This window comes from Arachis hypogaea, chromosome 3 (genome assembly GCF_003086295.3).
Source record: "Arachis hypogaea cultivar Tifrunner chromosome 3, arahy.Tifrunner.gnm2.J5K5, whole genome shotgun sequence".
NCBI classification, from domain to species: domain Eukaryota; kingdom Viridiplantae; phylum Streptophyta; class Magnoliopsida; order Fabales; family Fabaceae; genus Arachis; species Arachis hypogaea.
In genome coordinates this window covers 56,208,127-56,227,379 of record NC_092038.1, presented here as the reverse complement: position 1 = coordinate 56,227,379, position 19,253 = coordinate 56,208,127, and the positions used below count along the sequence as shown (strand labels likewise).

Genomic DNA, 19,253 nt, shown 5'->3' with positions numbered 1-19,253 from the left:
GAACTGGTTATTTGCAACCATGTCAATGAGTTCCTGAGCCTCTGCAGGCGTTTTCTTCAGGTGAATAGATCCACCTGCAGAATGGTCCAATGACATCTTAGATAATTCAGACAGACCATCATAGAATATATCCAGGATGGTCCATTCTGAAAGTGTGTCAGAATGACACTTTTTGGTCAGTTGCTTGTATCTCTCCCAAGCTTCATAAAGGGATTCACCTTCTTTCTGCCTGAAGGTTTGAACATCCACTCTAAACTTGCTCAGCTTTTGAGGAGGAAAAAACTTGGCTAAGAAAGTCGTGACCAGCTTATCCCAAGAGTTCAGGCTATTTTTAGGTTGAGAGTCCAACCATATTCTAGCTCTGTCTCTTACAGCAAAAAGGAAAAGCATAAGCTTGTAGACCTCAGGATCAACTCCATTGGTCTTAACAGTATCACAGATCTGTAAGAATTCAGTTAAGAACTGAAAAGGATCTTTTGATGGAAGTCCATGAAACTTGCAATTCTGTTGCATCAGAGAAACTAATTGAGGCTTTAGCTCAAAATTGTTTGCTCCAATGGCAGGGATTGAGATGCTTCTTCCATGGAAGTTGGAATTTGGTGCAGTAAAGTCACCAAGTATCTTCCTTGCACCTCCACCATTGTTATTGGTTTCGGCTATCTCTACTTCTTTTTCGAGATTCTTTGTAAGGTTTTCTCTGGATTGTTGTGCTTTAGCTTCTCTTAGCTTCTTCTTCAGAGTCCTTTCAGGTTCAGGGTCAGCTTCAACAAGAATGTCCTTGTCCTTGCTCCTACTCATGTGAAAAAGAAGAGAACAGAAAATGATAGGATCCTTTTTAGCCAGATATAGAGGTTCCTTTATATAAGTAGAAGAGAAAAAGAATAGAAGAGGAAAAATTCGAACACAGAGAGAGAAGAGAAAAGGGTTCGAATTATGAGTAGAAGAGAAGTGTTAGTAATTAAATAAATAAATAGAAGAAGATGAGAGGGAGAGAATTTCGAAAATTGTTTTTGAAAAATGGTTAGTAATTTTCAAAAATTAAGAGAAGATATAAAATTAAAATTAAAATTTAAAACAATTAGTTAATTAAAAGGAATTTTGAAAAAGGGTGAGGAATTTTCAAAAATTAGAGAGAGAAAAGTAGTTAGGTGGTTTTGAACAAGATAAGAAATAGTAAAACAAACAAAAAGTCAATTAGTTAATTGAAAAAGATATGAAAATCAATTTTGAAAAGATAAGAAGTTAGAAAATATTTTGAAATTAAAATTTGAAAAAGATATGATTTGAAAAAGATATGTTTGAAAAAGATATGATTGAAAAGATATGATTAAAATTTATTTTTGAAAAAGATTTGAAAAGGAAATTAAAAAGATTTGATTTTTTAAAATTAAAATTGATTACTTGACTAACAAGAAACTAAAAGATATGATTCTAGAATTTAAAGATTGAACCTTTCTTAACAAGAAAGTAACAAACTTGAAATTTTTGAATCAAAACATTAATTGTTAGTGTTAATTTCGAAAATTATGAAATAAAGATAAGAAAAAGATTTTGAAAATCAATTTAAAAAAAATTCGAAAATATAAAAGAAAAATGGAAAAGATTTGATTTTTGAAAAAGTTTTGAGAAGATAAGAGTTTTAAAATTGAAATCTTGACTTGACTAACAAAAAATAACTTATTTTAAAAAATTTTGTCTAAGTCAACCCAAAGATTTCGAAATTTATGAGTAAAATAAGGGAGAGATGTTTTTTATTTTTTTGAATTTAATGAGGAAAGAGAAAAACCACAAAATGACTCAACACATAAAAATTTTGGATCAAAACAAATGATGCATGCAAGAACACTATGAATGTCAAGATGAACAACAAGAACATTTTGAAGATCATAATGAACATCAAGAACTTATTTTTTGAAAAATTTTCAAGAAAAGAAAAACATGCAAGACACCAAACTTAGAAATTTTTAATGCTTAGACACTAACAAACTAAAAATGCATATGAAAAACAAGAAAAGACACAACCAATAAAATGTAAAGATCAAACAAGAAGACTTACCAAGAACAACTTGAAGATCATGAAGAATACATGCACGAATTTTTCGAAAAATGAACAAATTTTAACAACATGCAATTGACACCAAACTTAAAAATTGACACTAGACTCAAACAAGAAACACAAATTTTTTTTTTGTTTTATTATTTTATAATTTTTTGTATTTTTTTTTTGAAAATTATTTTGGAAAAACGAAAAAGAAGAAAAAAATTTTTAAAAGATTTTTGAAAAATTTTTGAAAACAAAATAAAGGTTGAAACAAAAAGAAAATTACCTAATCTGAGCAACAAGATGAACCGTCAGTTGTCCAAACTCGAACAATCTCCGGCAACGGTGCCAAAAACATGGTGCACAAAATTGTGATCTCAATGGCGCCAACAACTTGATACGCACAATTGTAATCTCAACTCTTTTTCACAACTTCGCACAACTAACCAGCAAGTGCACTCGGTCGTCCAAATAATAAACCTTACGTGAGTAAGGGTCGATCCCACGGAGATTGTCGGCTTGAAGCAAGCTATGGTCATCCTGTAAATCTCAGTCAAGCGGATTCAAATGGTTATGGAGATTTGATAATTAAAAGATAAATAAAACATAAAATAAAGATAGAGATACTTATGTAATTCATTGGTAAGAATTTCAGATAAGCGCATGGAGCTGCGTTGTTCCTTCTGAATCTCTACTTTCCTACTGCCTTCATCCAATCTTTCAGACTCCTTTCTATGGTAAGCTGTATGTTGGGTGTCACCGTTGTCAATGGCTACTTCCCGTCCTCTCAGTGAAAATGGTCCTCTACGGTTTCTGTACGGCTAATCAACTGTCGGATTGCTCGTCTCGGATGAAAAATACCATGCACAGATATCGTATAGCTAATCAGCTGTTGGTTCTCGATCGTGTAGGAATAGGATTTACTATCCTTTTGCGTCTGTCACCACGCCCTACAGTCGCGAGTTTAAAGCTCGTCACAGTCATCCCATCCCAGATCCTACTCGAAATACCACAGACAAGGTTTAGACTTTCCGGATCTCAAGAATGCTGCCAATGGATTCTAGCTTATACCACGAAGACTCTAATCTCGGATTCAGATGCCCCATTGTCAGAGGGGAGTCGATGTGAATCATTGATTGGAAACCCAAGAGATATACATTCAAGCTTGTCTTCATGTAGAACAGAAGTGGTTGTCAATAATGCGTTCATAAGTGAGAATAGTGATGAGTGTCACATAATCATCACATTCATCATATTCTTGTGCGCGAATGGATATCTTAGAATAAGAACAAGCATGAATTGAATAGAAAATGGTAGTACTTTGCATTAATACTCGAGGAACAGCAGAGCTCCTCACCTTAATCTATGGTGTGTAGAAACTCCACCGTTGAAGATACATAAGAGAAAATAGGGTAGGCATGTGACGTTAGGATTTTTGCCAGTAAAGAATTTCATAAAAACAGTCGCGTTGTAGATATCGTCTCTAAACCGACAGAAATCCCTTCGTACAAACGTTTTGGTTGTCACAAGTAACAAACCCCTTTAAAATTGATAACCGAGTATTTAAACCTCGGGTCTTCTTCTCAAGGAATTGCAGGGAGGTATGTTCTTATTATTGGCTATGAAAAAGGTAAAATTGGGTTTTTGGAAGTAAGGGGCAGTATGTTGCACAAAAAATAATAAGAAAAATAAATAAATAACTATAAAATAAACTCTTGGCAAGGTATGGGAACTGGAGGTCCTATCCTAGTTATCCTTATCAATTGTGATGAGAATTGGATTTTTCTCCCACCTTGTTAACCTTTAACTATGGAGGTAAGTTAAGTGGATGAATTAATTCGAATCCTCAAGTCCTAGTCTTTCCTTAGGAAAGACTAGAGTTATTGGAATATGAATTAATGAAATGAAGAAATCCAATTTTCAATCAATGAGTTTGATAACTCTAGAGTCACCAATTATTTAACCAAAGCCAAAAGGAAAACTATCAACTCGAATGAAAATAATTTGGATAAGTACCAACAACATAAATTAAAGAAAGCAATCATAGATCTGAAATACCTCAAATAACATTAATTAAGAAAATCAATCCAAAGTATTTTAAAATAAAAGGGAAGCTTAAAACAAAGAAACATTAAACCTGGATCGAGAGTCACTCTTAGAAACCAAGAGAATTCCTAAATCCTAGTTTCTAAAAATCCTAATTTCTAATCCTAATCCTAATCCTAAGAGAGAGGAGAGAACCTCTCTCTCTAAAAACTACATCTAAAATTGTAAAAAAGTGAATTATGAGTGCCTAATTATGAATGGATGCATTCCCCCACTTTATAGCCTCTAATCTGTGTTCTCTGGGCCGAAAACTGGGTCAGAAACAGCCCAGAAGTCACTTCCAGTGCTTTCTGGTCCGTACAGGTCACGGAAAAGTGACGCGGCCGCATGGCTTACGCGGCCGCGCGGGTTGCGTTCCTGCCAGGTCACGCGTCCGCGTGGCTCACGCGTTCGCGTCGCCTGGCGTCGAAGCAGCTATAACAAATTATCTATCAAATCGAAGCCCCGAACGTTAGCTTTCCAACGCAACTGGAATCGCGTCATTTGGAACTCTGTAGCTAAAGTTATAGCCGTTTGAGTGCGAAGAGGTCAGGCTGGACAGCTTAGTAATTTCTCCAATTTATTGTATTCCTTCCACTTTTGCATGCTTCCTTCCCATCCTCCAAGCCATTCCTGCCTTATTATATCTGAAAACACTTAACATACATATCAAGGCATCTAATGGTAATAAGAGAGGATTAATAATAAGCAAATATAAGTCCAAAGAAACATGTTTTCAATCAAAGCACATAATTAGGAAGGCAAATGTAAAACCATGCAAATAGTATGAATAAGTGGGTAAAGAGTTGATAAAAATCACTCAATTGAGCACAAGATAAACCATGAAATATGGGTTTATCAGCATAGTCGAATGGCCAGCCTCCCAAAACGTGAACAATGGTCCAAAGATGTTCCCCAAAAGCTCCCTAGTACAATAGTAAAAAGTTCTATTTATACTAAACTAGTTACTAGGGTTACAGAAACAAGTAAATGATGCAGAAATCTACTTCTGGGCCCACTTGGTGTGTGCTTAGGCTGAGCATTGAAGCTTTCACGTGTAGAGGTCTTCCTTGGAGTTAAACGCCAGTTTGTAACTTGTTTCTGGCGTTTGACTCTAGCTTGCAACTTGTTTCTGGCGTTTAACGCCAAAATAGGGCAGAAAGCTGGCGTTGAACGCCAAATTGCGTCATCTAAACCCGGGAAAAGTATAAACTATTATATATTGCTAGAAAGCCCTAGATATCTACTTTCCAACGCAATTTAGAACGTGCCATTTGGGTTTCTATAGCTCCAAAATTTCCATTTTGAGTGCAGGGAGGTTAGAATCCAACAGTATCAGCAGTCCTTTTTCAGCCTCTGAATCAGATTTTTGTTCAGGTCTCTCAATTTCAGCCAGAAAATACTTGAAATCACAGAAAAATACACAAACTCATAGTAAAGTCCAGAAATGTGAATTTTGCTTAAAAACTAATAAAAATATACTAAAAAGTAGCTAAATCATACTAAAAACTATGTAAAAACAATGCCAAAAAGCGTATAAATTATCCACTCATCAATGAGTGAAAGACATATACATAGGAAAAGAATCCCAAGTATACAGATAATAAAGCTTCTGACTCAGCTCGCAAAGTTAAAACTGGCCAGATCATATATACATATATACATGAGAAAAACCCCCCAAAGAGACTCAAAACACAGTTTATAGAACCTTTTTCTCCAAGTCAACCTCTAAGAGGGATAAAACATAAAATATACGTAGTACAGATATAATAGTATCTATATCTATATCTTAACCAAAATGTAAACCGAACACACAAGGATCCTTCGCTGACAGAACCTCCTAGAATGCCTCAGTGGTTTTAGGAAAATTAAATTTTATAATTTAACCAATTTATCCTCTATCAAAATCAAAGTTCTACATTTAAAAATGACTCTAAAAGCTTCATATTCAATCACAACCAATCATGCCTCAATTTTAAACCACTTCATTCCACAAGTTCTCAAATATACAACACAATTATCAATTTATCAATATTCATATATTCACATTCATAATCCTCATCTATTAGCATCAAGTTCATCATTCATCAATCTATTTTACCAACACCAACCACATTCACATCAATAAATCATCAATCTAACCATACCTCATCATTTTAACATACATTGACAACTAAAATCATTAAACATACTCCAAACACAATTCAACTTATCCTATAGTCATCTAGCCTAAATTTTCACGATACCGTATATGTTATATACGACAAACTAAAACCATACCTTGGTCGATTCCCTGTTAATCCCAAAATGTCACAATTGATTACCGTTCCACAAAACCCAAGGCTCCAAACCTCTCTAATGAAAGTTCAGCTTCCAAGGTTCACTTCCAAGAATCCAATTTCATCAATTCATCTCCAATTCAACATAATTTCAATCTAATACATACAATTCCATCGTAACCACAAATCAATACCTAAACTTCAAAAAATTAAAATATTCACAAGGGATATGAGTTTCTCAACTTACCCATGGATGACCTGGGCAAAACCTAGTGATTATCTACTGTTAGAGTACCCCTAAACCATCAAAATTACAAAATCTCTCAATTATCAAAATCTAAAATGTAATTTTCTCACCAAATTGGTTAGTGGATTTTGTAGAGAATTCTGGATTGAAAGTTACGTGGAATTAAATTTTTGGCAACGGTTTGGCGTCATTCTCCCCCCCCCCCCTTTCTCTTTGTTCAGCGTTCTTCCATGGAGAAATAAGGAAAGAGATGCTGTTTTGGGCTTTTATATATTGGGCTTTGGGTCTGGTTTAGTCTCGGTCCAATCGGTTCGTCCCGTTCGGCCTAATTTTGGGCCAAATTATTTAAAATTAGTGCCAAAATTCTTATTTTAATTAGCTCTATCTCATTAAATTATAAACTTTAATTTTTTAATTTCTTTAAATAATAATTAATTTATTGGTTAATTAATTACTAATTTCACGGGTTTTACATGGAAGAGGTGCTTGGCAAAATGGGAGCACCACCGAAGAGCGATGTGCCGCTCATTAACTCGAAGGAGCTGCCAGAGGGTGACAATTTCGTGTTCGGCTTCCCAACATGATTCGAAATGATGGCTGCTTAGTTCAAATCTTTTCTAGATTCAACTAGAAGCCTATGGCAGACACAACAGCTTGCTGGCAGGCCCGCTAGAATCTTCTACAATACCGGTTCTCAAGGTGATGGACAGGAGACTACAGCGTAAGAATTTCACTCTCAACTATTACAACCATATTACGTGTCTATAAAAAATCAGTTATTAAATCAACTATATATATATATAATATTTATCTAAATATAAAATACAAATTTGACTAATTTGATAAATGATTTTGAGGTGCACCTAACATTTTTGAAATTAGTATCAATTGGTAATTAATAGGACTCATGAATGAAGTTCCAATAATGATAAGAAAATTGTGAAATCAATGGCAGGCTAACAGCTATCACTCAGTTGGTTCACCATGGAATGCTATTTGTCCCAATCGGATATACATTCGGCGACGGCATGTTCGAGATGAATGAAGTGAAGGGTGGCAGTCCGTACGGCGCTGGAACTTATGCTGGTGGTGATGGATCAAGACAACTAACTAAACTTGAGATGGAGCAAGCATTCACCAAGGCAAGTATATTGCCACCATTACTAATAAGCTTAAAAAAGAATGAAGCTATCCGTAAATTAGGATATTGAATCTTGATAAGTCCACTAGTAGTTACTTGTCATCTAATGTATTCAGTTTGTATTATTACATGGAAATAATTGCTTTTTGTTAGAAAAAAACGCTTTGTACTCACTAGTGTGTTTTTCTATTTATACTATCAATAAAATTTGTATTTATTAAATTTATATTTATTTTGCATAAAAAAAGATTTATTTTGCAATAGAAAAATCTGTTGCCAATTACCGACAAAAAATTTGTCAGAAAATCTACCTCTAATTATCGACGAAAAATCCGTCTCTAATTACTAACGGAAAATCTGTCGAAAAATCTATCTCTAATTACTGACAAAAAATTCGTCAGAAAGTCTGACGTTTCACGAAAATGGAGGGGAGAATTTACATAGGAAAATTTTATCGGTAACTGGTAAAAATCTGTCGGTAAATTACCGACGGAAAAAAATTTGCCAGTAAATAATTTTCGACGAGACTTTTACAGAGGGACAAAATCCGTCGATAACCAAAAATTCGTCAATAATAAAGACCAAATCTGTCTGTAAATATTAAGTAATTTTCTAGTTGTGAGAATAATTAGTCAAAAGTCAACATTTTCGAGGATCTAATTATAACTTTACTCTAAAAATAAAAATTGTAATTATCTATAAACTAAAATATTTTAGATCACTCAAATTTTTTATTTTGTTTTATGAAATAAAATACATTTTTTATTCTAAACTTTAAAAGAATTTAAATTATTTTTAATATTTAATTTGATTTAATTATACCTTTAGAATTAATATTTTGACTGTGATGGAATAATCACTATTTTTGGCCATGCATTAACTTTCAAAAGAATTTGACCATTGAGTAACCCTTACTCCCTTCCTTTTACGACACTGTTTCCATCTTCCAGAGAGGCAGTTGACTCCGTCACAAACACACACAAAACATAACTCAGGAAACTTTGACATTGCTGCTTACCTTCTTAAATTTCCTCACCTGCCAAGGCTAACCAACACCTTCTATCCTTTATTGGCTTCCTTCCTTCTCTCTCACACACTCTCTTTCCCTTTAAATATTTGCAAATCCCCTTAGTTTAGCATTATATCTATACTCTCAGTCCTTTCTTATTCCAATGGCTCTTGCTTCAAGAAAAATGCCATTACTTCGTACACCTACTTCTTCTTTCACTATCACATCTTCTGTGTTATTCTTTCTGGTGGCGGTGGCGTTTCTTGGTGGTGCTGATGGCGGTGCTTATTTCGCTGGATCAGAGTGTCTCAAAGTGACTCCTTCTGAATTTGTTGTGTCAGTGAGAGATGTGGTTGATGTTATGCAAGGGATTATGTCCATTCTAGCTGAGTTCGACAATGGCGGATTCGGTGATGATTTTCGTGTCTCTAATGCCGTTTCTGACTGTGTCGATTTGCTTGACTTGTCCTCTGATGAGCTTGATTGGTCTGTTTCCGCCACTCAGAACCCCCAAGGTACAGTACAGAGCAACATCACATCCGTCTCTAGTGCCGTTACAGTTACATTATGTTTAAATTAAATTGTAAATCATATGAATTTCTTGGGTTCAAATAGGAAAACAATTCCTTAGTTGAAAACAGGGGATTTCATTTCAAGCTTCAACTCCTGTTTGCATTGCTGCCTCGTCACTCTACACTTTTCACTTAATCGAGCATGCTAAAACAAGTTAATATCTATTTAAACGCTAATTTTATTGTGATTGAATAAATTAAATTTGAAAGGAGTTTCCGGATAATAATATTTTTTGAACTGATTTTCTTTTATTACTTCTGATTAATTCATCTTGTTGAAATGTCGGAAATCCATGTGACATTAAATTAAAGAAAAAATGGGTATAGTAATAATATTATTATATATATTATTCATTTAAAGTATATTTATTATTTTATAGGGAAGCATAACAGTACTGGGAACCTAAGCTCAGATTTAAGAACATGGCTAAGTGCAACACTGGCGAATCCAGAAACATGCATGGACGGATTCGAAGGCACTAATAGCATGGTTAAGGGTCTAGTTTCCACTGGCTTAGTCCAAATGATCTCACTGGTTCAGAACCTACTAACCCAAGTGGACCCGGTTCCGGATCACTCCTTCTCCACAAAACAAGGGAAGTTCCCTGCATGGGTGAAACCAAGGGATAGGAAGAAGCTTCTGGAAGCGAACAACAACGGCGTGGGGGTGTTCGCCGACGCGGTGGTGGCCGCCGATGGCACTGGGAATTACACAAAGATAATGGATGCTGTGAAAGATGCACCTAATTATAGTATGAGTCGGTATGTGATATACATAAAGAAGGGTGTTTATAATGAGAATGTTGAGATTAAGAAGAAGAAGTGGAATCTTATGATTATTGGAGATGGGATGAATAACACCGTTATTACCGGTAACCGCAGTTTTGTTGATGGTTGGACCACTTTCCGGTCAGCCACTTTTGGTAAGACCGAAACTTTTCTCTTTATATATTTTTTATTTTGTTCCTTTAAATTTTTCTCCTGTCTTAATATTAATATTAGCGATATGATCTCATATATATATATATATATATATATATATATTCATCATTCTATTTCTTTAGGTAGATATTAATTAAAATTCTATTAGAGTTTTATTTTGTCTATATATGATGTGTAGAAAAAAAATTAGTTAAAAATTAATTATTATATTAATATAATTTAAAATATAAAATATATATTAAAAATAAATTAAATAATTTATATATTTATATATAAATATATAATAACTAATTTAATGGCTAAATGTTTGTGTACATATGATAATCTTTTTATTATTATACTATACTATTATATTGTGGCTTGTTATAACTTAATCATATATCAATAAAGTGATGAGTACGTAAATAGCAAACAATGTATCATACAATTTTCTTTTATGAGATATGACTTGTACGGTTGGAGATGTTTCATGATTTTTATCTTCCTATATAAAACAAGAAATTATTACTACATATTACTTTTCTGCTCATTTATTTATTGTCATTTCTATTCTTTTGTTTATTTTTATGTTTGTAGAAATAAGGATATATCCTATATACTTTCTTTAATTTATGAACTAATAGTAGTGTACTAATCTAATTTTGCACCATAATTAAATGGTTTGGATTCAAATTTTAGGAACAAAAGATTTTTTTGTTGATATAGATGATAAAATATATTTTATGAATACAATTTTGTGCACCAAACTCCTCTCTAATTTTCATTATATATAGTAAAAGTAGATATAAAAGTATTTCTACACGGTTCAATTTCTCCAATTCATACTTGTGTGTTAGTAATAAAAATTAAATTGATTTTCAAGATTTTTATAATAATTTGGTCATTAAAAGTTACATTTTGTGAGTTACATTATTCCCCCCCCCCCCCTCTCTTTTTTCTATCACAAAAGGATCAAAATAAATTACACAGTATGTAATATAACACAACTATTACTTTTGAAAATGAATATCAATTTTTATTATGACCACAGTCTTGAGAACGATAAAACAAAATAAACGGTTTACTCAAAGTACAAATATACACTCATTCATTCTTTCCCTTTTTCTAATTCCTTTTTACTTTTTATCACTTTTTTCTTATATCATCAACCTCATCTTTTCTTTTTCTGTTATTGTCACTTTAGTCTTTATTTTTATTAAAGTTGTCACAATTTTTTTAATTCATATTTTAGTGATGGTATAAAACTGTAAATTTTAGGTACACGTAACACATCATTGTCCATCTAATAATAATATGGTGGAAAAAATATGTTTGCTTTGCGTGGCTATTTGAGACCTAAAGTTGACCTCTATCCCATCCGGAGGTCAGGTCATGTCTACTGCCTGCATTGTATTGTGTAGACAACGAGAACTCGAAACTATCTTACATTAACTTAGATTTCTATTTCGCCTAAACTCTTAACTCATCATGAAATGGATTATCAATGGAATGGCCTACACCAGAAGCAACACGAAATAACTTAATAACATCCTCAGGAACATTCGATATAGTCCACGATTACATATTCATAAGCAGTACATTGTAGGGCCATATTATTTATTAAACCCTAACTAACATATAAACATAACTTAATCCAATTCTCCAACCACAATTTAATAAGCACATGTGCTGTACCTACATTACATTAATAATGCTTCAAGTCCACACGCCTTGTTTAACATCTGAAATCTCTGACCCAAATCTCATACACCTCCCTCCACTTCAATTAATTGTGCCGTCTATTTTCTAATTCGGTACAATGGACAATTAATTGATACCAGAACTTATACAATTTTATTTTGGAACAGATTAACAGGCAGTTGTTTTCGTGTAAAGCAGTTAAAAATTAATAAAAAAATTAATATGTTTAATGATACTTAACCATATTTTTTTATAAAGAGAACTGCACATCAGGTTTAACTTTGACTAAATTATTATTTAATATTTTTTTTCTATCAATTTTATATAAATACAATTATTTTTTCTCAAATTTTTTTATATACTGATTATGATGTGGAATGATACATGTGCAGCTGTGAGTGGTAGAGGATTCATAGCAAGAGACATCGCTTTCCAGAACACAGCAGGGCCGGCGAAGCACCAAGCAGTGGCGCTAAGATCCGACTCGGACCTTAGCGTTTACTACCGATGTGGTATCTTTGGTTACCAAGACAGCCTCTACGCCCACACAATGCGTCAATTTTACAGAGAATGCAAAATCACTGGCACCGTTGACTTCATCTTTGGCGATGCGACTGCGATTTTCCAGAACTGCCAAATCCTCGCTAAAAAAGGCCTACCGGATCAAAAGAACACCATTACGGCGCACGGCCGGAAAGAACCGACCGAGCCAACCGGTTTCTCAATACAATTTTCCAATATAACAGCAGACTCCGACCTTGTGCCATTGATCAACACTACTCACACGTACCTTGGTAGACCATGGAAGCCATATTCAAGGACAATTGTGATGCAATCTTTCATTAGTGATGTGCTGAGGCCGGAAGGGTGGCTTGAGTGGAGTGGCAATGTTTCTTTGGACACGTTGTATTATGCCGAGTACATGAATCATGGGCCCGGATCTGGGCTTTCTAACCGCGTGAAATGGCCCGGGTACCATGTCATGAATGATTCTAGCCAGGCTAGTAACTTCACTGTCACACAATTTATTGAGGGAAATCTTTGGTTACCTTCAACGGGTGTGGTGTTCACTGCTGGCTTAGGAGTTTAATTACGTTTCCGTGTCTTCCCACTTCAATATAAAGAGAAAAACTACCTGCACAAGTGTTTTGTCTTGTTCTTTTGTTTTTTCCCCCAAGTTTTACCATTTGATACAAAATAATACAAAACTTCCTTTTTCTTCCCTTTTTTCTATTAATACAATTTTTTTGGTGTCTTCTATTATTACAAAATAACATAAAAATTCTAGCAATAATACAAAAATTATATGTAAATAACACATTTACTGACAAAACAACACAGTTTATAAACGTAATAATGAATATTCTATTTTGTAAAATAGTAGGGAGTAGAATTTTTTATATGAATGAAAAATTATATACAAATATATGGAGAAAATTTAGGGCAAGTACTTTTATTAAAATTTGGTCATCACTTAATTAGCAAAAAAAAAGTGAGTAATCCCACACCATTGGATGAAATCTCACACTATTAGAAACATCAATGATAATTAATTGATGGCTAGTTACAAATCACAAAACTTGCTGTCCTCCTAGTAGTCCTCATATATGTAGATTGGGAGAGTTAAACCCCAAAATAGTCCCAGAAATTAGCATCGTGTATTCAAATCGTCCCTAAAATTCTAATTTTTCTAATTACGTTCCTGAGATTGACAAAAGTGCAACACATTAGTCCCTAATCCATTTTTCATTAACAACGTGATTACATGGCTTGATGACGTGGGCTGTTAGTGATATATGTCACTCCATGGTTTAGCCACGTGTAATGGTATGATGATGCGGTGACCAGTGACACATGGCATCCTGATGTGGATGGTTGTGTCAGGTGTCACAATGCTATTTGGCTACTTATTTGTTTGTGCAATATGTTGCAACAATATTCGTCCATGTGTCGTCCATTATGTAATCATTGTAGATGCACCAAATTAGTCCCTCACTTTACATTAAGTGACTTATTTTAGTCCCTAAAATTGAATGACGTGCACTAAATTAGTCCCTTCACTATTTTTATTCGTGTATGTTTTATTAAATATCTCATTAATACAGATAATGTATTGAGTAAAGTGATAATTAGGTCCTGAGGATTTCGCGTTCTGACAAGTTAGACCCTGAAGAAAAAAAAAGTAACAATAGATCCCTCAAACGAAATGTGGATACTTTATATCCTTTTGTTAGTAAGTGTAACACCCTACCACACAAAACTTTACGCTTAAGTCGTAAAATAGAGGTGGTGTGGTATTACAACCTCTAAAATAAAATGTGTATATATAATAGCAGAAGGATAATATGCTAAGAGCCTTGAAGAATAGAGGAAACAAAAATTGTGAAATAAAAGCGCAACACTTAAGAGACGAGTTAACTTGCGTGCTAAGAAGGCTATAGCTGTGAAACATAACATAATAAAAGTAGGAATAGAGTGCCAAAAATACAAATTAACAAGCTCCTAGCTCAACCCGCGAAGTCAAGACTGGCCAGAGAATACTTATACATATATACATACATATTCAAAATCCAAATGTACATAAACACAATCTTGCCTCTCCATAAACCTATATATATCACAGCACAACAAAACAACCCAGTAACCACTTCACCTCAGGTATCCAGTCGCCTAGTGAGATGCCTCTCGACCTGCATTTGAAAAATAACAACATAGTATGGAATGAAAACCGGAGGTTCTCAGTATAGTAAAGGTGCCACACACATGATATATAAGGTTCTGGGAATGCCAGAGGCAACCCTAGAACACTGACACCCAAATTATAGAGCTTAAAGTATTAAACAGAAGCCATAAAAGGTGGTTTTCTAAAAGTATTAAAGCCTAACTTAACTTAACATTAAATCTAAGTCCTATACTGCCATTCCTCTATACCTCCGACTCCATCATGCATTTCACAGACAAATAAACAGATAAAGGCAAGCACAAGAAGATCACATATATTGCAGGTAACAAATATACATTTAGCATAGCAAGTACACTTAGGCACACTCAGTTAATGCACAACAAGTAATTCAAGTAGAATGCATATGATGCATGTCTGTCCTATGGCTGATAAGGCTCATTTGTCAGTTATTTAGCCAACCGGACAAGTCCGAAAACCTTAGTCTGTCCCTCGACGTGCATCCCAAAAGTCTATGCATAACTTTTTCTCAAATAATCAATATTGCTCAATGGGGGTAACATTCCCGAGAATTTATAGTGCCTGATCACCCTTACGTCGTATAGTCAACATAGTATCAAGTTTTCAACCTGGTACACATGGTAGCAAGCCACGGTACTTTATCCAGGGAATCTCGTATCCCAGATCATTCAAATTCAGAAGCCATATAAATAATTCAGTTATAATTCATCAACATCCACATTATTCTCAATCGCATCTCATTCATCATCATACATCAGTCATATTCAATCCTTATCCTTCATTATCACACCTCCCATTCCGTCCATCAATAGTTCCAATTCAAAACATAATTCATTCTTTTCTAAATGAATCAAACTTAAAACATACTCATTTTCTTAGTAACTCAAAATCAAACCATATAACCTTTGAATCTAAATCTTTTTAAATAATCATATAAACAAAATCTCTAATTTTTATAAAATTTCAACAGCATCTCCTCTAAAACTCAGACTTTGCCACCCTTTTCAGGTCCAAACCTGCATTCTTTTCAATTCAACATACTCTTCCTCATCATCATAACAATCACCACAATAAATCTACCTCAAATCAACAATTATACTCATAAAATATTCAAATCTAATAACTAAAATTCAACTAAGAATTATAGTTCACAAATCCTAAGCTTTTAACACCAAATACCTTATTATCACACAACCTCCACAATAGTTATACCTCAAATCAATAATTTACCAAATCACCAGTTAATCAACAAGTACCAAACCAACCATGTTCATCAATAGGATACTAAGTATTAAATATACACATGCAATCCAACTTATCCTTTGGTCATCTAGTCTAAGTTTTCACAGAATATTATATATTAAATGCAAGAAACTTAAACCATACCTTGGCCGATTTCCATGTAACGACCAAAGCAATTTATTCAAAATCAAGGCAGCCCCTCAGAATTCAACAAACTCTAAGCTCAACTCCTCCAAGTTCCAATGTTCACAATTTTAAACTCCAATTATTTATTTTCAACCTAATACACATTTATAACACATATATATCCAATTTAATACTCAAAGCTCAAATTCAATGAAATTAAAATAGAATTATCGTATCCTCACCTTACCCAAACTTCACATAAGCAAGAGTGAATATTTTTCTTAAGCTAATTAGTTCCTAAAACATCATAAATCAAAGAAATTCAATATTCCTACTCAACATTCAAAAATTGGGAGAAGAGGAGGCTGAGGGTAAAATAACAAGTTACCTATGAAATTATTCTGGTAGAAATGTAGAGCTCGACGCGGTGAACGCATGGCCGCAAACGGTGCAGCGATCGGAGCTTGGACGGAGAAGTTACGGGAGTTGAAAGTTAACGTAAGGGTTTGGCGTCCTTTCTTTCCTCTCCCCTAATGTTCTACGACGATGCCAAAATGGGGAGAAGAAGAATGTGGGTTTACTTAAAGGGCTGTCCGGTTGGACCCACAGCCTGGTTTGGGTCCGGTTCAATCGGTTCAGCCTACTCGGTCTAATCTTGGACCGATTTTTTTGAAATTAATGTTAAAATTCTCGTTTCGATGAGCTCTATCCTAATTTGATATAATATTCGTATTTCTAATTTTTCTTATTAAAACCTAATTTATTGACTAATTATCTACTAATTTAACAAGGTTTACAGTAAGACTAACGCCCCTCTAATGTGGACTGTTAATTTGTTGAGGTGTCCATTAAATACCACATTGGAATTACTCTAAATACCAAGGACAAATTGGTCCTTCTATGTTGTTTGAATTTAAATTACCCGAAACCCTAATTTTTTAGAATTCCCAATTATTCACTCTGAAATAAATTCCTTCAACGCAGAATGAATAGTATCGGAAGCTCCAGAAGCATGAGGCACCAAAGGAAAAGAATGAAACCAGCAGTTGGAATTGTAGGGGTGACTCAACACATGGAAGAGGCTTCAGCAATAAAATCGCGCCCAAGTGTAACTGACAGCTATATGCTGTTGCTAGGTTGTTCTTAGGGTGCCCAAACTATAGGGAAGTTTTAATTAGGATTTTTTTATTATTTGAGTTTTGTGTGTTCCATTGAATTGAAAGTCATAGCTGTCATTCATGGTATATTTTTTGGTTCTATTTACAGGACAATTTGCCATATTACAAGTTCTTTAGATGGTTGGATAATATTACTGGAGATGTGGAGGTTCAAAGTTCAAAGCAGGGAGTGGAGGATAGATTAATTGATTTGGAGGAGAGAATTCTGAGATTGAAAATATATTATTGAAATAAGGAGACTCCAAGCAAAATTACTGATAGTAGATTTAGGAATGTTGTGTATTTTATAGCTGATTTTTTAATTGCAATTATTGTGAATGTGTGGGGTAAGAGTTCTAGATGAATCAAATTAGATAGTTGAAGCATGAATGTAGTAGTATTCGTAATTATATTATTATGAATGCGAAAAATGAATAACTATTTTTAAATCATTGTATGATCTATGATGGATGTTAGTGTTAATGTATTTAATGTTCATATTGATCTAATGAAAGAAATCAAATAACTATAATAGGCATAAAAGTATTGTTATATTATCTAAGCTTCCAAAAGATTGTTTTCAATTACAGGGTTCATCCAAAAAGAGACTGAATACTTGTCTGTATTACTAAATCAAAAGAAAATCTACATAGCAACATTATCATAACTGTACAATATATTGTGCCTAATTTAAAATAGGATTTAAGTTCAAAGAAAATATATCCAAAATACTAATTGATCATTTTCAAAATACTACAATTTCATCCATTAAAGACTTCAATTAAGGCTTAAATCTAGGAGTGGGAATAAAGTAAAACATTCTTGAAGTTGTTCTTAGATTTGTTGCAATCGGAGTTTTTGCAGATAATTATCATGATTGTAGGTGTTTTTGTATTATTTATATTTTCGCGTTCAAATTTATATTCTAAGTCAAATTTTTATTGATAATTTTTAAATTTTAAAATTTAAATTTTTTTAATTTTTTTCTCACTTTTATTTTATTAATTAATTATTTATTATTTATCCCGATTTTTACAAATTCTACTACTGAAACCTTCTTTTATTGAAAAGGTATTAGATATATTTTGGATGGTGTTTTTGTTGGGTTTGTTCTCTTTTTATATTGGGCCGAATCACAAATTTTGGAGAGTTCATTGCACTTGACAAGACTATTGCCCTTAATTTCTTCCTGTGTGATCGAACTAAATAACAAAATATAACATGCGAGCTGCACATTTGGCTAGTTCAGTCTTACCAGTTGAGATTTCAGTGAGATGTACCTTCAAGCAATCTTTTCACTATTAACTATGATTTTTCATATGAATAATATCATTTTTTTGTAAAATAATAATATAAAAAAGAGTAGAGGTAACTCAATGTAATTGCTTTTGGTTTATGTTTATGCTATTGTTGTGTGTTCCTTTGTGATTAATTGAAGCATATTTGCAGGAAAATTTGAGTTGTCTTTGTGATTAATTTTTTCTTCTAACAGTTCTTACAAAAATAGTCAACCTAGGGGGGGGAGGGGGGGGAGTACACGTGTCCTCCTCTTATTAGTTGTAGCCATCATACAGTCATATAATACTATACCAATTCACCATAGATGTCATGTCACCTATTTAAGTAGAAACTAAATGTGTTTAAATATTTTTAAATTTTTTTAATTATATAAAATATTTAAGTTTTTTATTTTTATAAACTATTTTAAATTTATTTTAAGAAGATAAGAATAAAATTAGATATAATAACAGTAATAATATTTGAATATTTTTAAATATATTCAAAGAGATATTTTAATTTTTTTTTGTTGAGATAGTTAAATGAAAAATATGAATGGCAAATTTAAAATGTATATAAGAGAAGTTCATATGTGTGCATTATATGCTTAAGGCATTTTATTCTTCGAAATCTTCTTCACTTTTGAATTTGATTTGATTTTCATGGAGAGTCTATTTGGTTTAGCGTTAGAAATACAAGAAGTTTAATTTTTTTGAATGTCAGAAATTTTTTTGTTTGGTAAACTTTTTTTTT

The 19,253-nt window shown here is 33.2% G+C and overlaps 1 protein-coding gene and 1 pseudogene across 1 annotated transcript; both read left to right on the top strand.

The window, feature by feature from the left end:
* Positions 1-7,838, top strand: part of LOC112777883 (probable NAD(P)H dehydrogenase (quinone) FQR1-like 1) — a 37,003-nt pseudogene extending 29,165 nt beyond the window's left edge.
* Positions 7,839-8,770: 932 nt separating this feature from the next.
* LOC112790627 (pectinesterase/pectinesterase inhibitor PPE8B) lies at positions 8,771-13,219 on the top strand. The gene is made up of 3 exons (XM_025833110.3): positions 8,771-9,317; positions 9,755-10,297; positions 12,389-13,219. Exons 1-3 carry the CDS (start codon positions 8,966-8,968, stop codon positions 13,084-13,086), a joined length of 1,593 nt encoding a protein of 530 aa, XP_025688895.1. The 5' UTR covers positions 8,771-8,965; the 3' UTR covers positions 13,087-13,219.
* Positions 13,220-19,253: the final 6,034 nt, after the last annotated feature.